The sequence below is a fragment of the Argiope bruennichi genome, chromosome X1 (assembly GCF_947563725.1).
Source record: "Argiope bruennichi chromosome X1, qqArgBrue1.1, whole genome shotgun sequence".
Taxonomy (NCBI): domain Eukaryota; kingdom Metazoa; phylum Arthropoda; class Arachnida; order Araneae; family Araneidae; genus Argiope; species Argiope bruennichi.
The window spans coordinates 95,529,908-95,551,116 of record NC_079162.1 but is presented as its reverse complement, the minus strand read 5'-3'; the positions used below and the strand labels follow the sequence as shown (position 1 = coordinate 95,551,116).

General features: G+C 29.5%; 1 protein-coding gene across 1 annotated transcript in view; it reads right to left on the bottom strand.

Moving 5' to 3' along the window:
- Positions 1 to 15,134, bottom strand: part of LOC129958984 (vascular endothelial growth factor receptor kdr-like) — a 73,698-nt gene extending 58,564 nt beyond the window's left edge. The window contains exons 1-4 of the mRNA XM_056071749.1: positions 14,595 to 15,134; positions 7,982 to 8,109; positions 6,029 to 6,194; positions 1,807 to 2,091 (exon numbers count right to left, since the gene is read on the bottom strand). Of these exons, the coding sequence (XP_055927724.1) occupies positions 1,807 to 2,091; positions 6,029 to 6,194; positions 7,982 to 8,109; positions 14,595 to 14,679 (664 nt within the window). The 5' untranslated portion in view covers positions 14,680 to 15,134. The remainder of the gene's footprint in view (positions 1 to 1,806; positions 2,092 to 6,028; positions 6,195 to 7,981; positions 8,110 to 14,594) is intronic.
- Positions 15,135 to 21,209: the final 6,075 nt, after the last annotated feature.

Below are 21,209 nucleotides of genomic sequence, written 5' to 3'. Positions count from 1 at the left end.
GAGCATGCATGCTTAGAGTTCGTAATTTGTGGTCACATGAGATTAGTTTAGTAATAAAAACTATACTGTACCTTGTTCTATTGAAGGATAATTATAAAGAAATGCTAACAGAATGCAGCAAGAAGGAACAGTGAGCAGTTATCTCTTTCCTCTGATCGAACGATATAGCAGAAATCGACAATAACGGATGCTCCCCAAAATTATATTATGCAGATGTCATGTTCCTGAGAATTAAGAGATGTAAGAACTGATACATCAATTGTCGACCATCCATCAAAAACTTTCTTCTCTGAGAGAATAATTCACAAACCTAAGAACATCTGCTCTAAAAATGTATCGTAAAGGAAGAATAGACTTCGTCTCATAATCCCATATTTGTAAACATTCCGGTCACTGAACTGTTTTACTGGCATGAAACGGAAATTTTATTTAAACCAGAATATTTGCAGATAAAATTTTTAAAAAATTATGTATAAAAATCAAATAAAAAGTAAAATTAATAAAAAAAATTGTAACCGATTAAAGTAATTTCCTACTTTATAATAGAGAAATATCCGGAATAATAAATAGACCATACTAGGAATTAAAGAAATGAATAAACCGAAGCTTATTGCACTTGTCATCATAAAAAGGGAATAAAATTAACCGAATGTAAATTGAAGTTATAATCTGATTAATAGTTACAAAGAAGAAAAAAATCTTAAAAAGATAAGTGCACATGAGCGTTTTGAATCTGTAGTGCTGTTTTTAACTCGGTCATCGAAAGTGAGACGCTTGATATTCGTGGTCATAGAAACAGAAAGAGATCTCTATTTTCACTCATGAATTGAATTATGCTTTGAATTTCTTGCTTGGAAAAGTTGTTGAGGACTCTTTTCAGCCATTCTGGTTCTAGACTTGGTGCTAGTTTCTTCACGTGCCATGGGACTGTGAGGCAACACTCCGTAGCATAGTGAAATGCCATGCTAATCCCATCACAGCTGTATTGATCGCTATCAGAGAAAGGCATTCTTCAGAGTAGAAAGTAACATCTCTCATCCAATTAGTGGGACGAATGTTAACTAAGGGCAGGATACTAAATATTTTGGAAGAATTATGAAGAGAAACGATATTTTTATTTACCTTTAGCTTTATTTACTTACTATTCCAGGAGAAAATACAAAAAGTTTTTGACTTACCCTTGTATCTAAAAGGAAAATTCTTGTCTCGCAGAGATCAAAATTGTAAGAAAGAAAAACCCATGCGCGAAAAATAACCTAGAGCTGTGGACTATAATTATTTTTAGTTATTCATTTAAAAGTTAAATATACTGCATAGCAAATTTTCTTTTATTATAAACTTGCGCACAGTAGATTCTCAGTAATCCGGCTTCTCACCAGTTCGACTCCTTTTCCAAAATAGTATACTGGAGGCGTTAAAAAGGGAATTAGGGAAAAAAGGGTTAATGGGAATTAAGGGAAAGAGGGGATTAAAGAGGAAAATCAATGCATGTCAATAAACTTGGGTAAAGTAAATAATATGATTTCGAATTATATTTTATAATATTTATTATAAATAGAATAGTTTTATGTATAATTTGTGAACCACAGATATGCATATTTTTGTGTGTTTTTAGTTTGTACTATTTTCAAAAATGAACATAGGTTTCCCAGTTGGTATTAAAATATGCTTTTAATAACTTCTAGTAATAGGCGCTTTCATTAAAATTGAAGTATGATCTGATATCTGCTGGATTACTGAGAGTCCATAGCATTTCTAAATAAGACACATAGGTAAGATCAAATGAAAATGAAAAATTTTCCTTACGCAGAATGTCAACATGGAAAGTAAAATTCTCTGACATTGATTGGAATTCAGCTGAGCATTGGAAATAACCTTTGAAGGAACTTGTCGGGTATTTTATGATGAACCCTTCCGTAGGATTATATTCTACATCGTGGGCTAATTGAATCTTTTCGACACTTTGTGACGTTATTTTCCATAAGGAGATGCTTGCCTTTGAATAAGTTGGCAGGCAAGGGATAACAGAACGAGTACCTTCATGAAGAGTATATAAGAAGTAATCCAAAGGAAGAAGCAAGTGCGACTCATCTGCGGAAAAGAAAGTTTTTATTAATAAATGCTTTACTTAATCACATTCTTTTCCACTCATTGTTGTTATGAGTATGACGTAAGATCAGAGGTGTAGAACAAGCATGAGATTGCTAGATAACTCTTGGCTACAGTGTAGAATCGAATGTGAACTTCATGAATCTAATTCATTATAATACTCTGAAGGGTTATAAGATATGAATGTGAGCATATTGTGTTTTTATCCTCTATCATACTTAGACGAATCTGAGGCGATCATAATTTCTTACCAAACACAAATATCCCGATTTTTACACATAGTTATGAACTAGATGAAACAAAACAGTCCGAATTTGACTCTACGTCAAGGGCTAAACGTTTTGAGTTCAAGTTCATTTGACTTCCTCTAGAACAACAATGCATAAAAAAGACCTTGGCTACTTCACAGTCGGAATATATCATTTATGTACAGCTGTGACCTTCTTTTCTCATTAAACTGTCTCCGCTCATGAGCGTTTCAGTACATTACTTTTCGAATGTTAGTCCTCTAGCAGCACTGTTTTGTTTTGTGGATATTTATTATTATTTTTGTTGCGGAACTAGTGAATTTATTTATTTTGGTTTTGAATTGATTTTGGGCAGCAAAAGAATTCTTTTAATGTTAAAAAGCTTTCTTTGAAGAACTGTGAATAAATTAATTTTCGAAATGTAAATAAAAATATAGTATTCGAGGTATTTTATCAGATTACAATTAATGAGATCACGATGAATATGTTAAAATTCAATTCATAAACATTTTCTGACATCAGTGAAAAGAAAGAGAAAATAATATCAAAGATTTCTTTTTAATAATACAAAATTCCAAGTTAAATTCTCTTAGCTTATTTAATGTATTTCTAGGATAAATTAGTAATATCAACTGTATTTGATATATTACGGAAAAAAATGTGAATCTAGCAAAATTCAACAATTCTGTTCTCATTGTGAAAAAAAAAACTCTACAAAATATAAACGCTACAAATATGAAGGAATCATTAAACAAACACTTTTAATTATTAAAAAGATTACTTTACCATCTAAAACTAAAAAAAATTGAGAAACAAAGAAAAAAAATAATAATATTAAAGAAGTCATCAAATCTTTCTTAATATTAGAAAATATTTTTTTAAAATCTCCGAATTTTTTAAATCTCCTCCTAAATAAATTTCTTTTTATATAAAGATAAATATTTAAAAGTAAGTTATTTTAAACACTTAAGTTTTTTTTTTTCATAATTTGTTTAAAAATGGAGGAAGGTCAACTTTAATATTTAACAGTATAATTTACTGTTAATATAAATGTATCATCATATTCTAGCATTTTACGTATATAATTTATAACAATAAAAATAACTAAATTATTTCGACGTTCTTATTCCTTTTACAATATCTTCCAGACGGTTCTTCGTGAACGAAAATGGTAAGTTATTTCTGAATAACTGGGGCGATTTGTACTAAAAATATAGAGGGTTAGCTGCATGAAGCACGCCGCAGTGGAACCTATTTTGCATGTCATTCCAAATTTATTGTGCGTGACGTCTGGTCACTCAAGGCTTTCCTTGTTTCTGGGAGCTGGGTCGGATTTCTGTTCACTTTTTATTTCACAAATGATACTTGTTTACTTTACAAGAATGTTTTTTTCTTCCGAGGAAAAAAATATCAGTCATCTTCGGATCAAAGCCTGAATTACTTCATCTGGATATTGTTAAAATAAATTTTCATTTAAAATAGATTAGATATTTGATTATCTTCAATTTTTTTAAAAAAATTTCATTAAAATGATACAGGATATCTTTAAATTGTGTTTATGTCCTGTATGAGCATAGGGCAAGAAAAGTTTCGTTCTAGTATCTAAAAGTGATGATTATTCTGAATGCCATTTTTAGAAATTAAATTTTTTTATACGCATGATAGATGTTACTTTCAATTTTTAAAATTGATTTGTCAAGTCTTAAAAAGTACCTAAATTATTAATTATTTTTCGTACGAATGCTTATAACGAAATAAGCTTCTTTAAGCATTATAATATATTTTGGATTAGGTTATTAATTGAGGACTAAAAGTTGTAAGTGCAAAAAGCAAAAATGTTGAGAAAAATAAAAAAAAAATTTTAAAAAATGGGGAAAAAAGAATACTAGTCTTATGAATGCTCACGCTACCGATTGCTTTATATACTCTTTTGATCTACCTAGAGGACTTCCAAATACTTTTCGCATATTAATATAAAGCATTCTTCATTTGACACTTTTATCCTTTATATCACTACAGTTCTTAAAAATACTTTTTAAAAAGTGCTGATATCTCCGAAATATGACTTTTTTCTGACGGTATTCAAAAGAACATGAAGAACGCAGCTCAGACATCGAGTAATAGATATCAATTAAAACAGTAAATAAGAATCTAATTATTAATTACAATAATTAAGGTAAATTTAATTAATTTTAAAAGTTGTACCCTCTTTCTCAGGCTGTTCTGCACCAAAATCTAATAATGTAAAAAATTGAAGGGAAAATGATTCTGTAAATAAGGAATTAAAATAAAAACGTGTTTTTTTTTGTTTTTTTTTTATCCTTAGATCATTACGGTTTTTTGGGTAGATTCCTTATAGGATGAAACGGTTCTGATGGCATGACTAAGAAAAGTCTACATATCTTTAGCGATCATGGTCCCTGTAACCCACAACTACCCTCCGTTCAAAATCTTAATAATAAACTAAGCAAATTACCAAAAATATCTTAAAAATAAAGGAGATTGACTGAGAAATCCAATTAGAAAAATGTACGCTATACCATAATAAAAATACTGGAAAAAATTTCATGGAATTAAATTTGGTGGAAATATTTAATATTAAAATTATTGAGGGAAAATACCGCAGATTCCATGTTTCATTTTCGGACGAAACCTTTTTCAAGTTACCGAAAGTTCATAATTTTAATCGCAAATATCTCTCAAATTTTACAGATAACTCTGTAAACTTTTTACTGTTCTTTTATTATAGTATAGTATACATTTTTCTTACTAGACTTCTGGCCGATTTCCTAAATTTGTTTAGTTATTTTTTGTAACTTCCTTATTTTGCCGCTAAGACGCTATAACTCGTCTCAATAAATCCAGCAAAGTCACTTTACTATAAGTACACGTTACTTCCCTGCCTAAACGAAATACCATTTTGAATTTAAAAGGTTTAAAAACACTTTCCAGATTACCCTGTATATATGCGCACAACATTTGTTATCTTCTTAAGAGTAATTTTGATTCGATTTTAATCTCCCAGGGATATGTTGTAAAGCAGCGTTCACACGAGGCCAATTATTGTGCCAATTATTCAGGAACATCATATGACTCCAACGGGACTATAGAAAATGGTTGTATCATCGGGACGACTATCTGCCATTGTCCCATTGCGGTCACGTAATCTCCCTGAGGTAGGCATGACTTTCTATAGCGCGCAGTAGTTGGCCTCGTGTGACCCTACTTACGGAGAGTAAAAATCATGGCTGAGTTAGTTGGTGGGTTATTTAGCTCAAAGAGGGTAAAAGTGCTGGAGAGTAAAACCGTTATTTCCCGTTAACTTTTTTACTGTAGAGAATAGAAAAATAAATTAGGCGAATGGGAGTCTTATTAAAACGAACAACTTTTATCTTAAGTTTTTCGACAGCCGGAATTACTCAGAAATTAGGAGCTGAAACATGATTTTCAAGCCCTCACTGCAATTATTTTTAACATGATCCGTATTGCCCCTTATTGCTTTTGCTACTAAGCAAAATTGATATATTTCTACATCTTTAAAAAAAAATTTCAGTTTGGTATGCATTGTAAACCAATTAATCACAAAATATCTTTAGAAACAGTAATTTTATATCGGTAGCTTTCTTATTTAAGTCTTAAATGCAGCAATTCAAACATGATTAATTGCTTACCATTGACGAAGATATATACTGATGTTGATAGATCGTTGTAATAACATACGTATTCTCCAGTTTCTTCATAACTTGTGAAAAACAGCTGAACGACACTTTTGAAAACACCATCACTTTCATTGGTGTCTGATACAGCTTTCACATCCTGATACTTTTTAGTGCTGACCTAAAAATAATTCATATTTGCATGTACTTAAAATCTTCTTAATCCCCACAAAGCACTTTTTTAATTTGGGGTTTACGAGGGAAAAAGTTCTTGGAAGAATGATGAAAAAGATGCATTCATTATTTTCTGCACGCACGCAAACAATATTGATCATTGTACTTCCAACTTCTCAGTTCGGAATTTAATATCGTATGCAGTAATAGCTAAATGTTAAGGAAAAGTAGGGCATCTTAAAAAACCTAAAAATGAATTTCCTAATACTTTGTTACAGTCAAAGTTAATTTATAATATTTTTAACGTAATTAAAAATGTCCACCAAAAAATAAATTAATGTTATTTAATTTTTCGTAAATTGATGCAATGTTTGATGAATCAATACAAACAAAGATTATGCAAGATTTTGGAAACTTATTCAACAATTACTACAGCAACAACAATACTATAAATTCTAGCAAATGCGTTCTTTGTTTTTATTATTCTTAATTGAAAACAACAACAACAAAAAGATTGCTCAATACCATCAACGTGAATCGAATCATCTTTTTCAAGGAAAAAAATATTTCTTTTTACAGAATTTAATTACCTTTATTCATAAATGGCAAATACAATACTTCTTCATAACCACATTCATACAATACGTTATTCAAAAATATTCATTGTATAAACCAACTTCATTTATCATTAACAGGCAATGTAATGAGTTATATTCTGTTAATGAAGAATAATCCTTTAAAATAAACAATCAATATGAAAAAACTTTCAGTGAATTCCGAATTATAATTACTCCTCTATTTTCTCTTCCTTAATTTTTATATTAACTGTACTGTTATTCTTATGAAATAGGATTCAACTAATTGCTATCAAAATTATACTGAAAAAGTACGTGTATTTAATGCAGTGGAATTTGTATAATTCGAACACTTAATTCAAATTCATTGGTAATTCGATTTTATTTCTTCTGGTCTCTTATTAATTCTTTTTATTATACTGTTAAAATATCTTCTTCAGTTTCAATTTATTTCAGTTAATTAAAACTAAAGTCAAACATTCAATTTTGTTACGTCAAAACTAAAAATTATAGAAAATTGTTTATCTCTAAAATATATTCGTTAGTTAAATACGTCTGTCTGTTGCGTTCTAAATTGTCATAAACGAATAATATTTCAAAGCTTTTAATTCACTCGAGGAATTTTTGCACTTTGCATTTAATCAAAAAAGCAATAAAAGAAACTTTTATTTTTTAAATTAACTTATTTTAGCTTTTAACTTTATTGAAAAAATTTGTTGAAAATTAAAACGTTATCTGAAGAAATATTTACGAAACAAATTATGTTATTTAACTCAAACTAATTAATACTTCGAAATCGCAGGAATTTGCTGTGAGAATTCTTTTCTAAAGCTCTAATGGAGAACTGGAGAGTCAAAATCATTTAACATGACTTGAACTTTGCCCTCTAGTTTGCATAATTAACTATGGATGATAGATAAAAGTTTTGAAAATTATATTACCTATTCATTCTTGCTTTTTGTGATAAAAAGTTTTGGTAATTCTTGACTGCAGGGCCTAGCAAATAGATCTTTTTTTTTGGGGGGGGGGGATTTTAACTTGGTTAAAATCTAAAATATAATCAAAATATCTAAAACAAATATCTAAAAGAAATCACATTCGATATAACAAGCAGACGTGAAAAAAATGGAATTCAAAAAATGTTACGATATTCTTTTAAAGAATTCCTTAGATAGACTTATGAGAGAAAATATTGATGCATATTTAGTTTGTAGCATACCTTGGGATCCCTGTATTTCCATGACATTGGCATTTGACCAGTGCATTGAATGTACAGTGTTGAGTTCAAGGGAACATCTATAAAATCTTCTGATATGTTCAGCTTCGGCCCTTCTAATTTTGCTTCATCTGAAATAATTAATTAAAAGATAGTAATAAAAACCAAATTACTTTAAAACTATAAAAAAAAAGTGTTAGAAAATATTTGAAAAATCTTGAAAGAACTATGTTTAGTTTGTTTTTTATTGTTGGACATAAAATTTTTCGGACCCAAGTTTTGCGATGTCCTTGTGTATTTTTCCAATCTCGCTTCATGATCTCAAATGCATTATTCGAACCCGATCGTTGCCAAGTTATGTCTGTCGCGGTTGGCATCACTAAAGATGCAAATACTGAATGTATCGAAGGTCGGCCGCTGTGAGGATCATTGTGTATCGAAAGTGATTAGACTATCAAGTCGTATCTCCGATAGTGTTGGCGATGGGTACGCTTGCACCCTGTTTAACTTGATGGAGCTTTGGCTACGATCGGTTTAAAATGGTACACTGATTTTTGTGAAATGCACCTGTTTTTAACAGTTGAATATTATTTTCCTTGCTCGAAGTGGAGAGCTTTATGTTTATGAAGAAATAAACTGTTTTGATGGAAGCTGTTGTTATCATCGAACGCCTTCTGCACAAATATCCACTGTGTACCCTGCTTTAGGATTAATGAATACCTTTCCTAGCTAACAATTGTTTTTTGAAATATTCAACATAATAATACATTAAACAACAATATAATAATTGTAGTATATTTTTTAAATATTTAAAATATTTCCAAAACGATTGTTTTATTTTAATATTTTAAACTTGTTTGAGGACAATTAAGGGCGGATCGTATAATTTTTTAAAGTGGTCAGACGATGACGCGAAAACTTGATCCGATATCTCTGTCCCACTTCATGAAGTGAAAACATTTGAATCTGGATGTCAAGTTTAAGGTGAAACATGCTCACAGACATGCTGATCGTCAGTGGAAATGGGACTATTATCCCCATTCATCCGATCGCGAAACGGCGATTTTGTTATCATGGCACGATCTTCTTCCAAATTTCAGCGACTTGCAATAATTATTTCATATTTCTGCCTTTTCTACCTGTTTTGATGTTTCATTTATGTATCAGTGTAGGTTGGTCCTTAGAATAAGTGTCTTGAAAAAAAATGTTAAGAATGAGTTTTAATATATGATAAATGAAAAAAAAAAAAGTCGGTAGTTGAAATCGGCACATTCTAAATATTTGGCTAAATGAGGAACGTAAGCAAAAATTAGTCAAAACTATAACCACTATAACAAGTTAGCGTATGAAAGAAGGCTGTCCATTATACTATTTATGCATCAAGGTATAGTTATATAAGTATTTGTAAAATTATACTCCAACAATAAACTCATGAACCCCATTTTGCAGTCAATAATTTTCTTGTTATTTATTTATCGCATTTATTTAACGAATTTTAATACCAATTTACTCACTTTAAAAGATAAGCACTTTTTTGAAATTGAAAAAGCAATAATTCATTGCAAAATTTCATAATAATTGTACCAGTTCTTGCGAGCTATATCACAAAATACAGCTGTAATAAAGCTAAATTAAGTATTAAAAATGGCACCATAATAACAAAGTTGTAAGAAACAATACATTATTTTCTTTTGTACGCTATCAAAATTACTTACTTTATTGATATTGCATTTTTACCAATCTAGAGTATAAACCATTGCTTTGAGATAATCTCATGTTTAAATAGTTTATAAATTTATTTTTTTCTTCAATCTTTCTATCTAAAAAATAATTACGTTTTATCCAGTCATCTACAAGAATATAATTCTCTTCTATAGTAAAAACTATCTACAAAAGTTCTTATTTTTCATATTTTTCAAAGCGTTTCCCTTATTATCTCGCTTTTTTACTAATAAATTATCCATACTATAAAAATTTGCAAAAAAAAAAAGTCTCCAACAATTCAGTTTTAAGAAATCAGATTAGAAATAAATTATTCTTCCCAACTTCCACAATGTGAGGAATATCGTCAGAATATATTGATAAATAATAGTTATTCAATATCATTAATTTTTTTTAATATTTTTATTTTATATTTTGTATAAGTTCGTGGAATCATTAGAGTTCAATGATAAAATGACTATAGATTCCCTGAATCAATTTTTAAAATATTTATCCCAGGTTGTGCCCTACTTCTATATCTAGACGAACTCTGTTTAAGCTTTAGGGAATCTGGTCATTTCAGGAAAGTTTTCTTTAATGCATTAGACATTTTAAGATTAATATAAACATTTAATTAATTAATAATTAAATAGCATTAATAGCATTCGATAATAAACTTAATCGAATGCTATTTATAAATATTATTAAAAATTACTTAAAAATAAAATCTATATTTCTTGTTTTGTCTCCAACGAAAACAAACCTTTCGGGAAAAAAAACCTTTATATTGGTGCCTAATATTCCGAAGAAAAAAAAAACACCTTTATATTGGAAAATTTAAAGGTAAATAAGGTTATATATATATAAAAAAAACAACCTTGTTATTTATAGAAACCTTTATATTCCGAAGCCTTTCGATTCAAAAAAACCCTTTATACTGGTGCTTGCATGGCTATTGAAAAATATTTTATTCATTGAAATCAATGAATCTATATGTAATTCTCCCGATTGGTATCGTCAAATTTTGAAAACGCTTTATGAAATATTTCAGACTCATCAACATTTTCAACTAAAAATTGTTGAAAAAATCATTTTGATTGTAAGAACTTTTATTTAAAAAAACTATTTTAAATTCGATCTTTTTTTATAATTAATTGTTCTTCATTTCCTAGTTTACTTTCAAATTTTAGAATGGCGAAAAAATTTTCCCATAGTGAAAAAAATGTTTTAAATGCTTTAACGCGAACCACTTTAAACATCATAGATACTGCCCTTTTCGCAGTTCTTCAGCTTCTAATCATAATAAAGAAAGACTAAGCTCTGTCAATGCACATGCGCAGAGGCTAAATCAAATACTAGAAGGAAGGACAGATCGTTCAAGCACGAGATACCCCTTCCCTCCCTGTAAAGAGAAGCCGTTCTTCAGTTAGTAAAAAAAAAATCGTAAAAGGAATTTAGTTTCTGTTTCAGTTTCTTTTTCCATACATTTTACTCGAAGATCATTTATGCGATGTGAAATTGCATTAGATTGTTGATAGATTTAAATATTCAATGCATAATAAAATCAATTAGTAACTGAATTGAAAAAATAAAAATTAGGGATACCACAGTACCAACACTCGAACCGTGCCTGGTACCAAACCTTTGAATATGCAGCATGTCAGTGACATGAAAGACAAATAAGACAGTAGCAACATTGAAGAAAATTGGTACTTCGTCAGCTGAAATTGGGGAATGTAAGTAAAACAAAAATAGATGAGAAATATTTCCTTTCGTGAACATCAAAAATAATTCAATCTCTCATCTAATTTTCTATCTGATCATCATTTCAATCAAAACATTTTTTCATATCATGGCATGAGTTTTCTAGTCAAGAGAGTGATAAATTTTGAATAACATTGGAATAATTAATGGAATTCATGTACGATTTATCACGTATTACCGTGTCAATCTTTTTCAACTAAACATCAAGCTCGTAAAGATATAAAATATGAAGGAAATGCAAGTTAAAGGTAAATAATGAGCCGAAAATGTTACCGTTGAAACGATGATTGTATAAAAATATAATTGACATATTCTTTTATACCATTTGTATAAAAGAATATGTCTCTCTCCTTAATTTTCATTCTTATTAATTTAAAAGCTGGGGAAAGAGATATATTGAAAGTAACTCAGTTTCCATTCATCACCAAGGTTAAATGCTTTTATATAAATAAATTCCTCATATAAACAAAGCTAAAAAAAAGCTCATTTATTGTTTTTAGAGGATATTAGTCATGCATTTCCCAGTCTTATTGAGAATGTATTTATTTCCTTTTTCAATTTCTGATTCATTTGTTTTTAGATTCCTATTATTTAATTGTAACTGCAATTACATATTCAAGCAGTTAAATCACGGGAGTAGGTGGAACAAACAGTGGCAGATTTTCAATCAGGTGGACGAGGCAGGTACCCAGGCCCCTTTGCTGAAAGAACCCGCTTACGGGTGGATTAAAAAATGTTATTAACCTAGTTTCCAAATAATTAAATTTGTAAAGAAATATAAATTTTAAGAATTATAAAATAGTGGAACTCCAATATGTATTTACAGTGAATTATTAAAATTATTATTAAATTGGAATATTTATTATTTAATTAATTCAGTACCTTCCACTTGAGAGGACTTCAAAAAAATAATTCTTCATACTATATTTATTTGAAGTTTATTATTTTGCGACAGTCTATCATGATAATTAAATTCTTTTACTTGTAAGTAAAGAAATCATTAGCTACTAATTGTGATTAATTTTTCAAGAATTTTATTATTTGAATCACTTTTCCTCAGCATATATATATTAAAAAATCGAGAAATAAATACATAAGTAATTATGCTAAGTATTAACATAAAAATAAAAATAAAATAAATTATTCGAACGTTGTTTCATTAAAAATTTGTTCAGATGTGGAATTAAATTAACCGATTATCGAAGAAGTGGCCTCATAATGTGCGCTTCCAAAAGCCACTAAGTACCTAAATCTGCCATTAGAAACGTATCTGAAATGCTCATTTACTTGTAATTAATAAAAGTTCTTCAAACTGAAATTCAAAAGTTTATTGTATTTTTTGTAAAATGCTGAGTAAGGAAAAAAAGCTGAAAACTGTAATGTGAAATTAAGTTCAAATATACACAATATACAAGTTCAAAGATTCACTCAATTCAACACTAATTGTTTTATTAACTTTATGAGGATTTTCATTGATTGATTATATATCTTTTTCCAATATTCCCGTAGGCTGCTGAAAAGGGATCTTAAAATTTGAACTGTATTAAGATAATTATGAAACTACAAATGGACCAACCCTGTACAGTCTATTTTGGAAATCTCCACACCAACATAAAGGCGGTAGATTTATGTTCATTTATCTCGCATATGCTTCGGTTAAATCAGGTCTCTGTTAATTCAGGATCCGATACTGCCATCAGTTTAATTTAATCGAAAATACACCTCCTTTATTTATCTATTATAACACAAGTATAAAATTTTAAATGAGATTTTAAATTATTTAAAAATGTCATAAGTTTCCACAAGACTCCCCGAAATCTTTTTCATCGATTATTAAACAAATTTATTTTAATAATAAAATTAATCAAAACGCATTTTTGTATGGCATTTGCAGACGTTATCTATGGTTCTATCAATATATCAACGATTATAAAAATATTAAAATATTATGAAAAGAAATTAAAAATAAGTAAATAAATTAGGACATAATATTAACAAAAATAAACGTTTATAATATTTCCTTTCCTTTTAATTATGGCAAATTTCTGAATTCAACGAGTATTTCAAGTAAGAGTTCTTATTTATTTCTGTGGCACAATAAAAAACTGCAAATAAGATAGAAACAAATACGGAAGTAAACAAAAGGAAAAATCGTAATTTCTTTCAGTTTCACTTTATTTGCATTCACTTGATTCGTTTTATAATTACTATGAAACTATTAATTTCATTATCAAATATAAAAGCCTACATTCCTTTTACAGAAATCTTTAAGTATTGGATAAAATTTTAAGACATTTACGAAAAATTTGTTTCCAAACAAAATATTGAATTAGAAATTTCTTATTCCAAATTTAATATTGTATTAGCAATAAGTACTTTCATTAACTCTGCTATAAAAGTACCAAGCTGAATTACAGAAAAAGCACAATAATTCTTTATTTCTGTTGCTGTTTGTTATGGCATTTGCCCGCTGTTACTAAGACAGCGATTTTAAGCCAGTGGGGGAGCGTCTCTTGTCTTTTTTTAGTAGCACCAACTAGGGCCAAGAGTACGACTTTGCTACTCGCGCATCACTCATTCGCTTGCACAACCCCTTTTTACGGGAGGGCACATTCTCACATCTCACAGATAGAACAACGGAAGAACAACCATACCCAAACCGGGACTCGAACCCAGGACGCCCAGATCACGGGGAAGACTTGCTACCCCATGCCAGGACGCCGGCCTTTATTTCTATTATTTGAGAAATGATATCGATGCTGTTCAACCTTCAATCATAAATTTAAGAAAAATCACAGTCATTCTCCGTTACTTTTGAGCAAGAAATGATATCGTAAATCAGCAGCATTATTTTATGTGCAGAACATAAAGCATGCAATAGAAAACTCTCATATTACTAGTATTAGACAAGTAATTATAACTAATATAAAATATTATTTCCCGAATTAAATCATTGTTGCGTTATCTTCTAAAAATTATAGATCATGCTTTTGCTAAATGTTATTCTATGTACAAATCGAGATTATGTTTTTCATATTATGAAGTAAAATAATTTCCTTTGTAAAGATCATTTGACATTCTTTATAAAATCGTGCGAAAAAAAAACTTTCAGTATATCAAAATAAAGTTGGAAAGATTGTTTTATATTTACCTGAACCAGTTACATTCTTGAAAGTCCACACTGTGAAAAGAGCAAAACCCAGTAAAATAAAGGTTGGTCTTCTGTTGTCATCCATTTCCTATACTTTTTTCTTAAAAATGAAATCCTAATTCTTTACAGATACGCTTAGGTATAAGCCATTTTACATTCCAAATCAATGGTCGCACGATGCACACATATAATTATAACTTGAGATAATGCCGTACAAAGACGATAATGCTGTTAAGATTTGACATTTTATGCGTTTTCAAAAGAATATTTGTTTTTTACTAAAAATATTTCCTTCCAAAGTCTTTGTTACTGTGTTTCTTCATCTCTTTAGGAGACAAACTTCAAATAAAAGCACACTTTTAGAACAATAAAAAGCAATACCCAATGTAAATTCACAACTGAGAAGGGTAATGATTTTTCATTATAAACTCTTTATTTCATGTTTAAATTAAAACGCCATTAAAGTCGAAGTAAACATTGCCCGAAAGAATGATGACTTCGGAACTGCTAATTAAAAAGAGCTCTACAGATTAAATATCCAATGATTTACTAATGCTTTAGCCAATGCAATAATTCAGGAAGCCTCCTAGAAACGGATACACATCCTGTGCGTTGACACTACCATCAGCTTAATTCATGAAAAAAGAAATACCTCTTTAACAGGAAGTAAATAGATATGCGCAACATATTATTATCAAATAGTTGAAATCAGACTCCCTAAAGACATTCCAAATAATTTTTATATACAATTATGCAGCGTTATTTATTTGCGTTTCGTGTTATTTTTTATATATAATCTACTGAGAACTCTCATATTTCCCGAGGTTCGTTTTCTTTTAATATATGTTAACGGCAATATATATGAAATTCAGGGGCTCTGTAGAATAATCTAGGTAAAATGTATAAACGCGAGATTATAAGAAATTTCTTACGATGTAAATGCATCTCTACTCACCTGTTTACATTACCTGATACCCTAAATCCATATTTGCCATTTCAGGAAAGAATTTGTAGAATTACGCACTTTTTTAAATCAATTGTTGTCTCGAATGATTATGAGTGGATTAACTAATTTATTTTATGCAAATATTTACCTTCTAGAAGACACACATAACATTCCTGGATTTATATTTTTATGTATAACTGATTTATTTGATAAACTTGGATCACCCTTAAAGTTTATAGAAAAACTTTTAAATTATCCTGTATATCTTCTCATATCAATCTTGTTCCAAGAAGCCCTGCTATGATTAGAAAATGAAGATTACTGTTATACATCTGTTTGAAAAGTACCAATTGAAAAATAATAATGTTGTTTGAAATTTTTTTAATTTTTATGCTCAAAGTTTTTTATGAGGATTTGTTTTCGTGTTGAAATAAAGTTTCACTTTCAAAATTTTCCGAGACAGTACATTATTTTGCATCATTAAATCAACCAAATTTTAAATATTGCATTAACCAAATTATGAACATTTAGAAAATTTGCTTAACTATATCAGATTTAATAATTTTTTATAAATTTGAAATAATAATTTTTTACGAAAAAAAAGCATTTCTGTATTTACAAATTTCAACACCGTTCTTACAAATCCTAAGATTGTCTTTTACGTTTAAGGAATATTTGAAAAATCATTGGGAATATCATCACCAACATTTTACTATCATTTGTTTTTAAAACATTACTAAAATCTTTCTAAGTAAATGCAACAGTAAAAATTCATATCTGAAACTGGCATTCGTTTTACTCATTTAATATATCTGTAATTTAATGAAGCAGTGGTCGAAACCCCTGTAATACCTGAATGCTAAAATTGAACAATAATCTATTTAACCAGATTATTTTTAGATTTTTTGCCTTTTGTAGGCAAAAATAATTAAGAAAATCACCTTAACTTAAAAAGTTTCCTTATAATTCGCAAAGCGAATATTTTTTTTTTAATTTAATGGAATTAAATTAAAAGTAATCACCTCTTCATTTTAGTTAAGGAACGCAATATTTTCTTACTTGTGTTTCAACTTTGAGGCGTTGCCAATATTTTCCGTGTTGGAACAGATAGCGAAAATCTTTTCCAAGTAAAACTTCTATTCTGGTACCTTACTGTAATGAATTTATGGACATTAATGATGTGTTGTAGTTTATTTACAATTAAAATTTTCGTTTTTCTTTCCATGGAAATCATAAATGTTAAATATCCATAAAAATTTTAATTAATATTTTTGGAAATTTTCATACACAAAATTAGAGCTCAGATATTCAAATCAAATATAAAAGTTATTATTCTCTAACCCAGAATGCAAAATTTGATATGTATGCATTCCCTCCTCTACATTTCTTTCACAACTAAGATTTTGTAAAACGAAATGGAATGCAAATTATTATTCTCTAACCCAGAATGCAAAATTTGATATGTATGCATTTCCTACTCTATATTTCTTTCACAACTAAGATTTTGTAAAACGAAATGGAATGCGACATTCGCAGTAATATAAGAAGTTAATGACAGCTCGTCGTTTGTACATGGGGGTCTGTAGTATCCTCTGCAATTATTCCAAAAATCCATATTGTCTTTTGTATAAAATTTGCCGACTTCCCGTATCGAGAATTCGATTATCTGATGTAAATGCAAATCAAAATATCTTTTAATCATATCCCGTAATTGAAATGAAGGTGAAAAAATCGGTTAACATTCCCTGAAACCTCACCGAATGAGGAAATACGGAAAAGGAGTTCCCATCAGATAAACAGCTGAAATTCGTGAACTAATTCACTACATGGCGTTTTCTACTGCTTCCCCTGCTCTACAAATGACACTCATCTTGTAATGATCAACCGACCTTCTTTCACTCCCTCAGCATTCCCCCCTCCCCTCGTTTGAATTATTTTACTTTATTTTATTTCTGACTATTTGTTCCATAATAGTTAGGGACTTTCCTAATGGGAGCTCAATTATCTGAAGAAAATCCAAGTGAAATCATTTTAAAATTCTTATTCTAACATAGAGAAAAAAGAATGTAATTCCGTGCTCCAAAATTTTCAGTGCCAAATAATGCACTACGTCACCTTGCGACCATTGCGAAATAAAAGAGACATTTTTTACACTTTCCCACACGTCAGAAGATAGCAGCTATGTTGACTTTCGGTCATTGGACTCTCTCTCTCTCTCTCTTTTCATCAGTGGCTAAAATTTTGTTACATTTTCATTTAATTTAGAAATACCTTGATTTTTCCACATTTTTTTAATATTATTTAGATGGAAATATTTCCAGTTTAATGTGCATCATTACACAACTTTTACACTTTTCAAGGGACAGAGGAATAGTGGTGTAAGCTGGAGGAAAGCATTAAGAGGGAAAAACCACTTACATTAATTGCCACTTGAACTTGGTGTGAGCAGACCAATTAAAAGTGTTGTAAATGATGAGATATTAAAGAATGAAAAACGTAAGAGCGTAATAATACTATTTATGTTTTCTTTATTTTGTTAAAGTATATATATACTTTATAACTTTATATATGAAGTATATAAAGTTATTATATTAAAATTAAATAAAAGATAATAGGCATTTCTTTTAGATGTATTGCGACCCTTGAAACATCTTATGTAACACTGCTTGATTCAAAGTTGACGAATAACATTTGGTTTTTGTCTAGGGGATGAAATATTACTATAATGACCATACTTACTCATGCAAAGAGATAGAGATCATAGAATTCCGTTTGCAGATTACAGTATCTGTGCCACTCATTTTTATTTGTAATGATTAGCAATATCTGCAGCTGGCTGTTGCCAATACCAGTCCATATTTACGGTTAATTTTTATATTAAATAAATAAAACTTTCATAGAAAATACGAATGGATACCTAAGAAGATTACAATAATTTTTCTTATCACTCGAACTCCGGCTTCACAGTAACCTTTTCTTCTGAGTAGCAGAGGCAATCCTATTTATCGACGGAACCAAAAAGCTTTATGGACATATTCTTATCTGAAACTATATAAGTTCAGATTATTTTCTCATGCTTTCTTTTTCTCATTTTCTGTCTTTCTATTCGGTTCGCTGCGCCTCCCTCTCCATGGCTTGGACAATCTTTATAATATGTCAAAATTTGACTATATCTTAAAATTATGAAGAACAAATATCTTTAAAGAACTCTACGATTGTTTCTTCAAAGCATATTGCGTTGATGCTTTTTATTGAACTTAAAATAAAGTCCAAAATATCCATCAGTTTCAATGTTTTGAATGTATACTTCTAAGAGTCAAATCAGTTTCGTTTTTAATTATATTAAAGTTCGTTTTAAAACCGTACTAGAACAATTTTCGGGCGGACTTCGTCATTTTGAACTACAGTCAGATGATTATTTCTGAGAGTCAAAGATTAGCGTATAGCTCAAAAGGGCAGAAATATACTACGCGAATATTATATTATAGAAAATTTAGCGAAAATTTCAGTTTACTACACCATTGTGCAAATATATCAGCAATTGTTTTGTATTTTGTAGATGTTAAATTAATAATTCTTGTTCAATAGAGAGTATTATGTAGTATTTCAGATTTTCCTCAGATAATGAATTATTTAACCTAATTTTTGTGAGATAGGTTTTGAAAATTTTCACTCACAGTATAATTTATTAATATATAGTGAGTAGACGATTTAAAAAAAAAAAAAATCTTTAAAATTATTATATGCTTTTTTTAATGAATTCTGTCGAATGCCAAAATTTTTACAATATGACGGCAAGGCCCGTAAACATTTTTTGTTGCTGTACTGAAACCCTTATAATTTTTTTCATCTGTTGCGCATCGGCTTCAAGGCTACCCAACGCGCTTTTCATCCTGTTCACGCAAAACTTCAAGGATTCGTTTAGGAAGTTTTGGCGCACCCGCCACACAGCCTTGAGCCCGGCATCCTCAAATTTTCATTTGTTTGGACCTATAAAGATGTTCATCGACGGTCAGAAGTTTGACTCTGACTTCCGTCTCTCACGAACAGATAGCATTCTATGAGACCGGAATTTTCACATTGATCTAGCTTTGAAACAAATGATTCAACATAAATGGAATGCTTTGTCAATGCTTTCATTTCCGTTTGATATTGTCAAGCATTGCATTTTATTATTATTATTATTATATACAAAACTATATGCTTTACTTATTGATACGCCCTCGTATTTTAGAATATGCATCTGTCAAAGGTTATTCTTATTCATTAAAATAAGAATAAGTTTTATTTCATTTTTTTTTCCTTGAACTATATAAATAAATTAACCATGTACAATCTAGAATCCGCAGAGACGTACCTACATAAAAAGGCATTTAGAATAAATATCAAAACAATCCTTTTTTAAATTGCAAACTGCTCATTCATTTCTGAGTTTAGTTTAGCTATATTAACGTCTCGTTTTGTAAGGCAACACTAAGGCGACTTTGGGACGGACTACGTAATTTTAAACTGCTGTCAGTTCAATGACGAGAACGACACTTTAGCTAGTACTCTCTTTTCTAAACTTCCCCGCCACTCCAACGGGAAGACGTTTGGCCTCGGCGGATTTCACGCGCTTACACGGTCGGTAAAACCGGGTCTCGAACTTGACTCCCTCCGGTTCCGAAGTCGGAACCTTACCACCAGACCACAGCGGCTCAGTCCCTATTGAATTTTTATGCCGTAGTGTGCTAACATTGAATTTCTAATTAAGCTTAAATAATAATATATAAAACATTTTTTGAACTAATACGACTTACATGTTTCAAATTAGAACGTCAGAGGTAACTAGCTTGTTCATCCATCAAGTTAATTGTATCAATTTCACAATGTCAACCAACTTTAATATAGTTATTTAATTTTTAAATTTGTTTGCGCAAAGTATATAAACAACCAAGAAATAATTCGGATAATAAAAATAAAAAAATACTACACAAAAAATATATCATTATTTGACCTAAATTTTGAAATATGAGCAGAATGAAAAGCAGTTTTGCTCTCAATTTTTTGCAGCTAATGAAGCTAATGATATAAGCCCTTACATTTAACTTTTATAAACATATTAAACAGAGTGATTTTCGGAAAAGGATGAAATTCAATTAAGATTATTCATCAGATTGATCAAGCACGAATTTAATTTAAATTCCATTACTGTGCATTAATTAGTTAATCATGAAATGATTATTTAAGCAATTGAACAACAGATTAACTTCAGCACATGCTTTTCTTGAAAGTAAGCAAAATCTCATGAGAAGTGCAAATAAATGTATCTAGAAAATAAAAAAGTTATAAAAACCATTTAGGTCATTCATCTAAATAAAAAAAAGATGCTCAGTATGATCTTGAAATACAAATTATCATATACTTATAGTAACACACTCAGCGAAAAAATTGTATCATCCAACCTGTAAAATATTTAAAAATTTACATTCTTGGTGTAAAAAATATACCTCAAACATATGAAGATTTTCAAGCACTTAATTCACACATGATTATTATGAATATTGCGGTAATTGGATTCATTATATAATTGAAAATTACATTTCTAATCTAGTTACATTATATAAGTCAATAATATAAATTAAAAGTAATAGATACTTTGACGTTTAAAGTAGGGGAATTGTTATTTT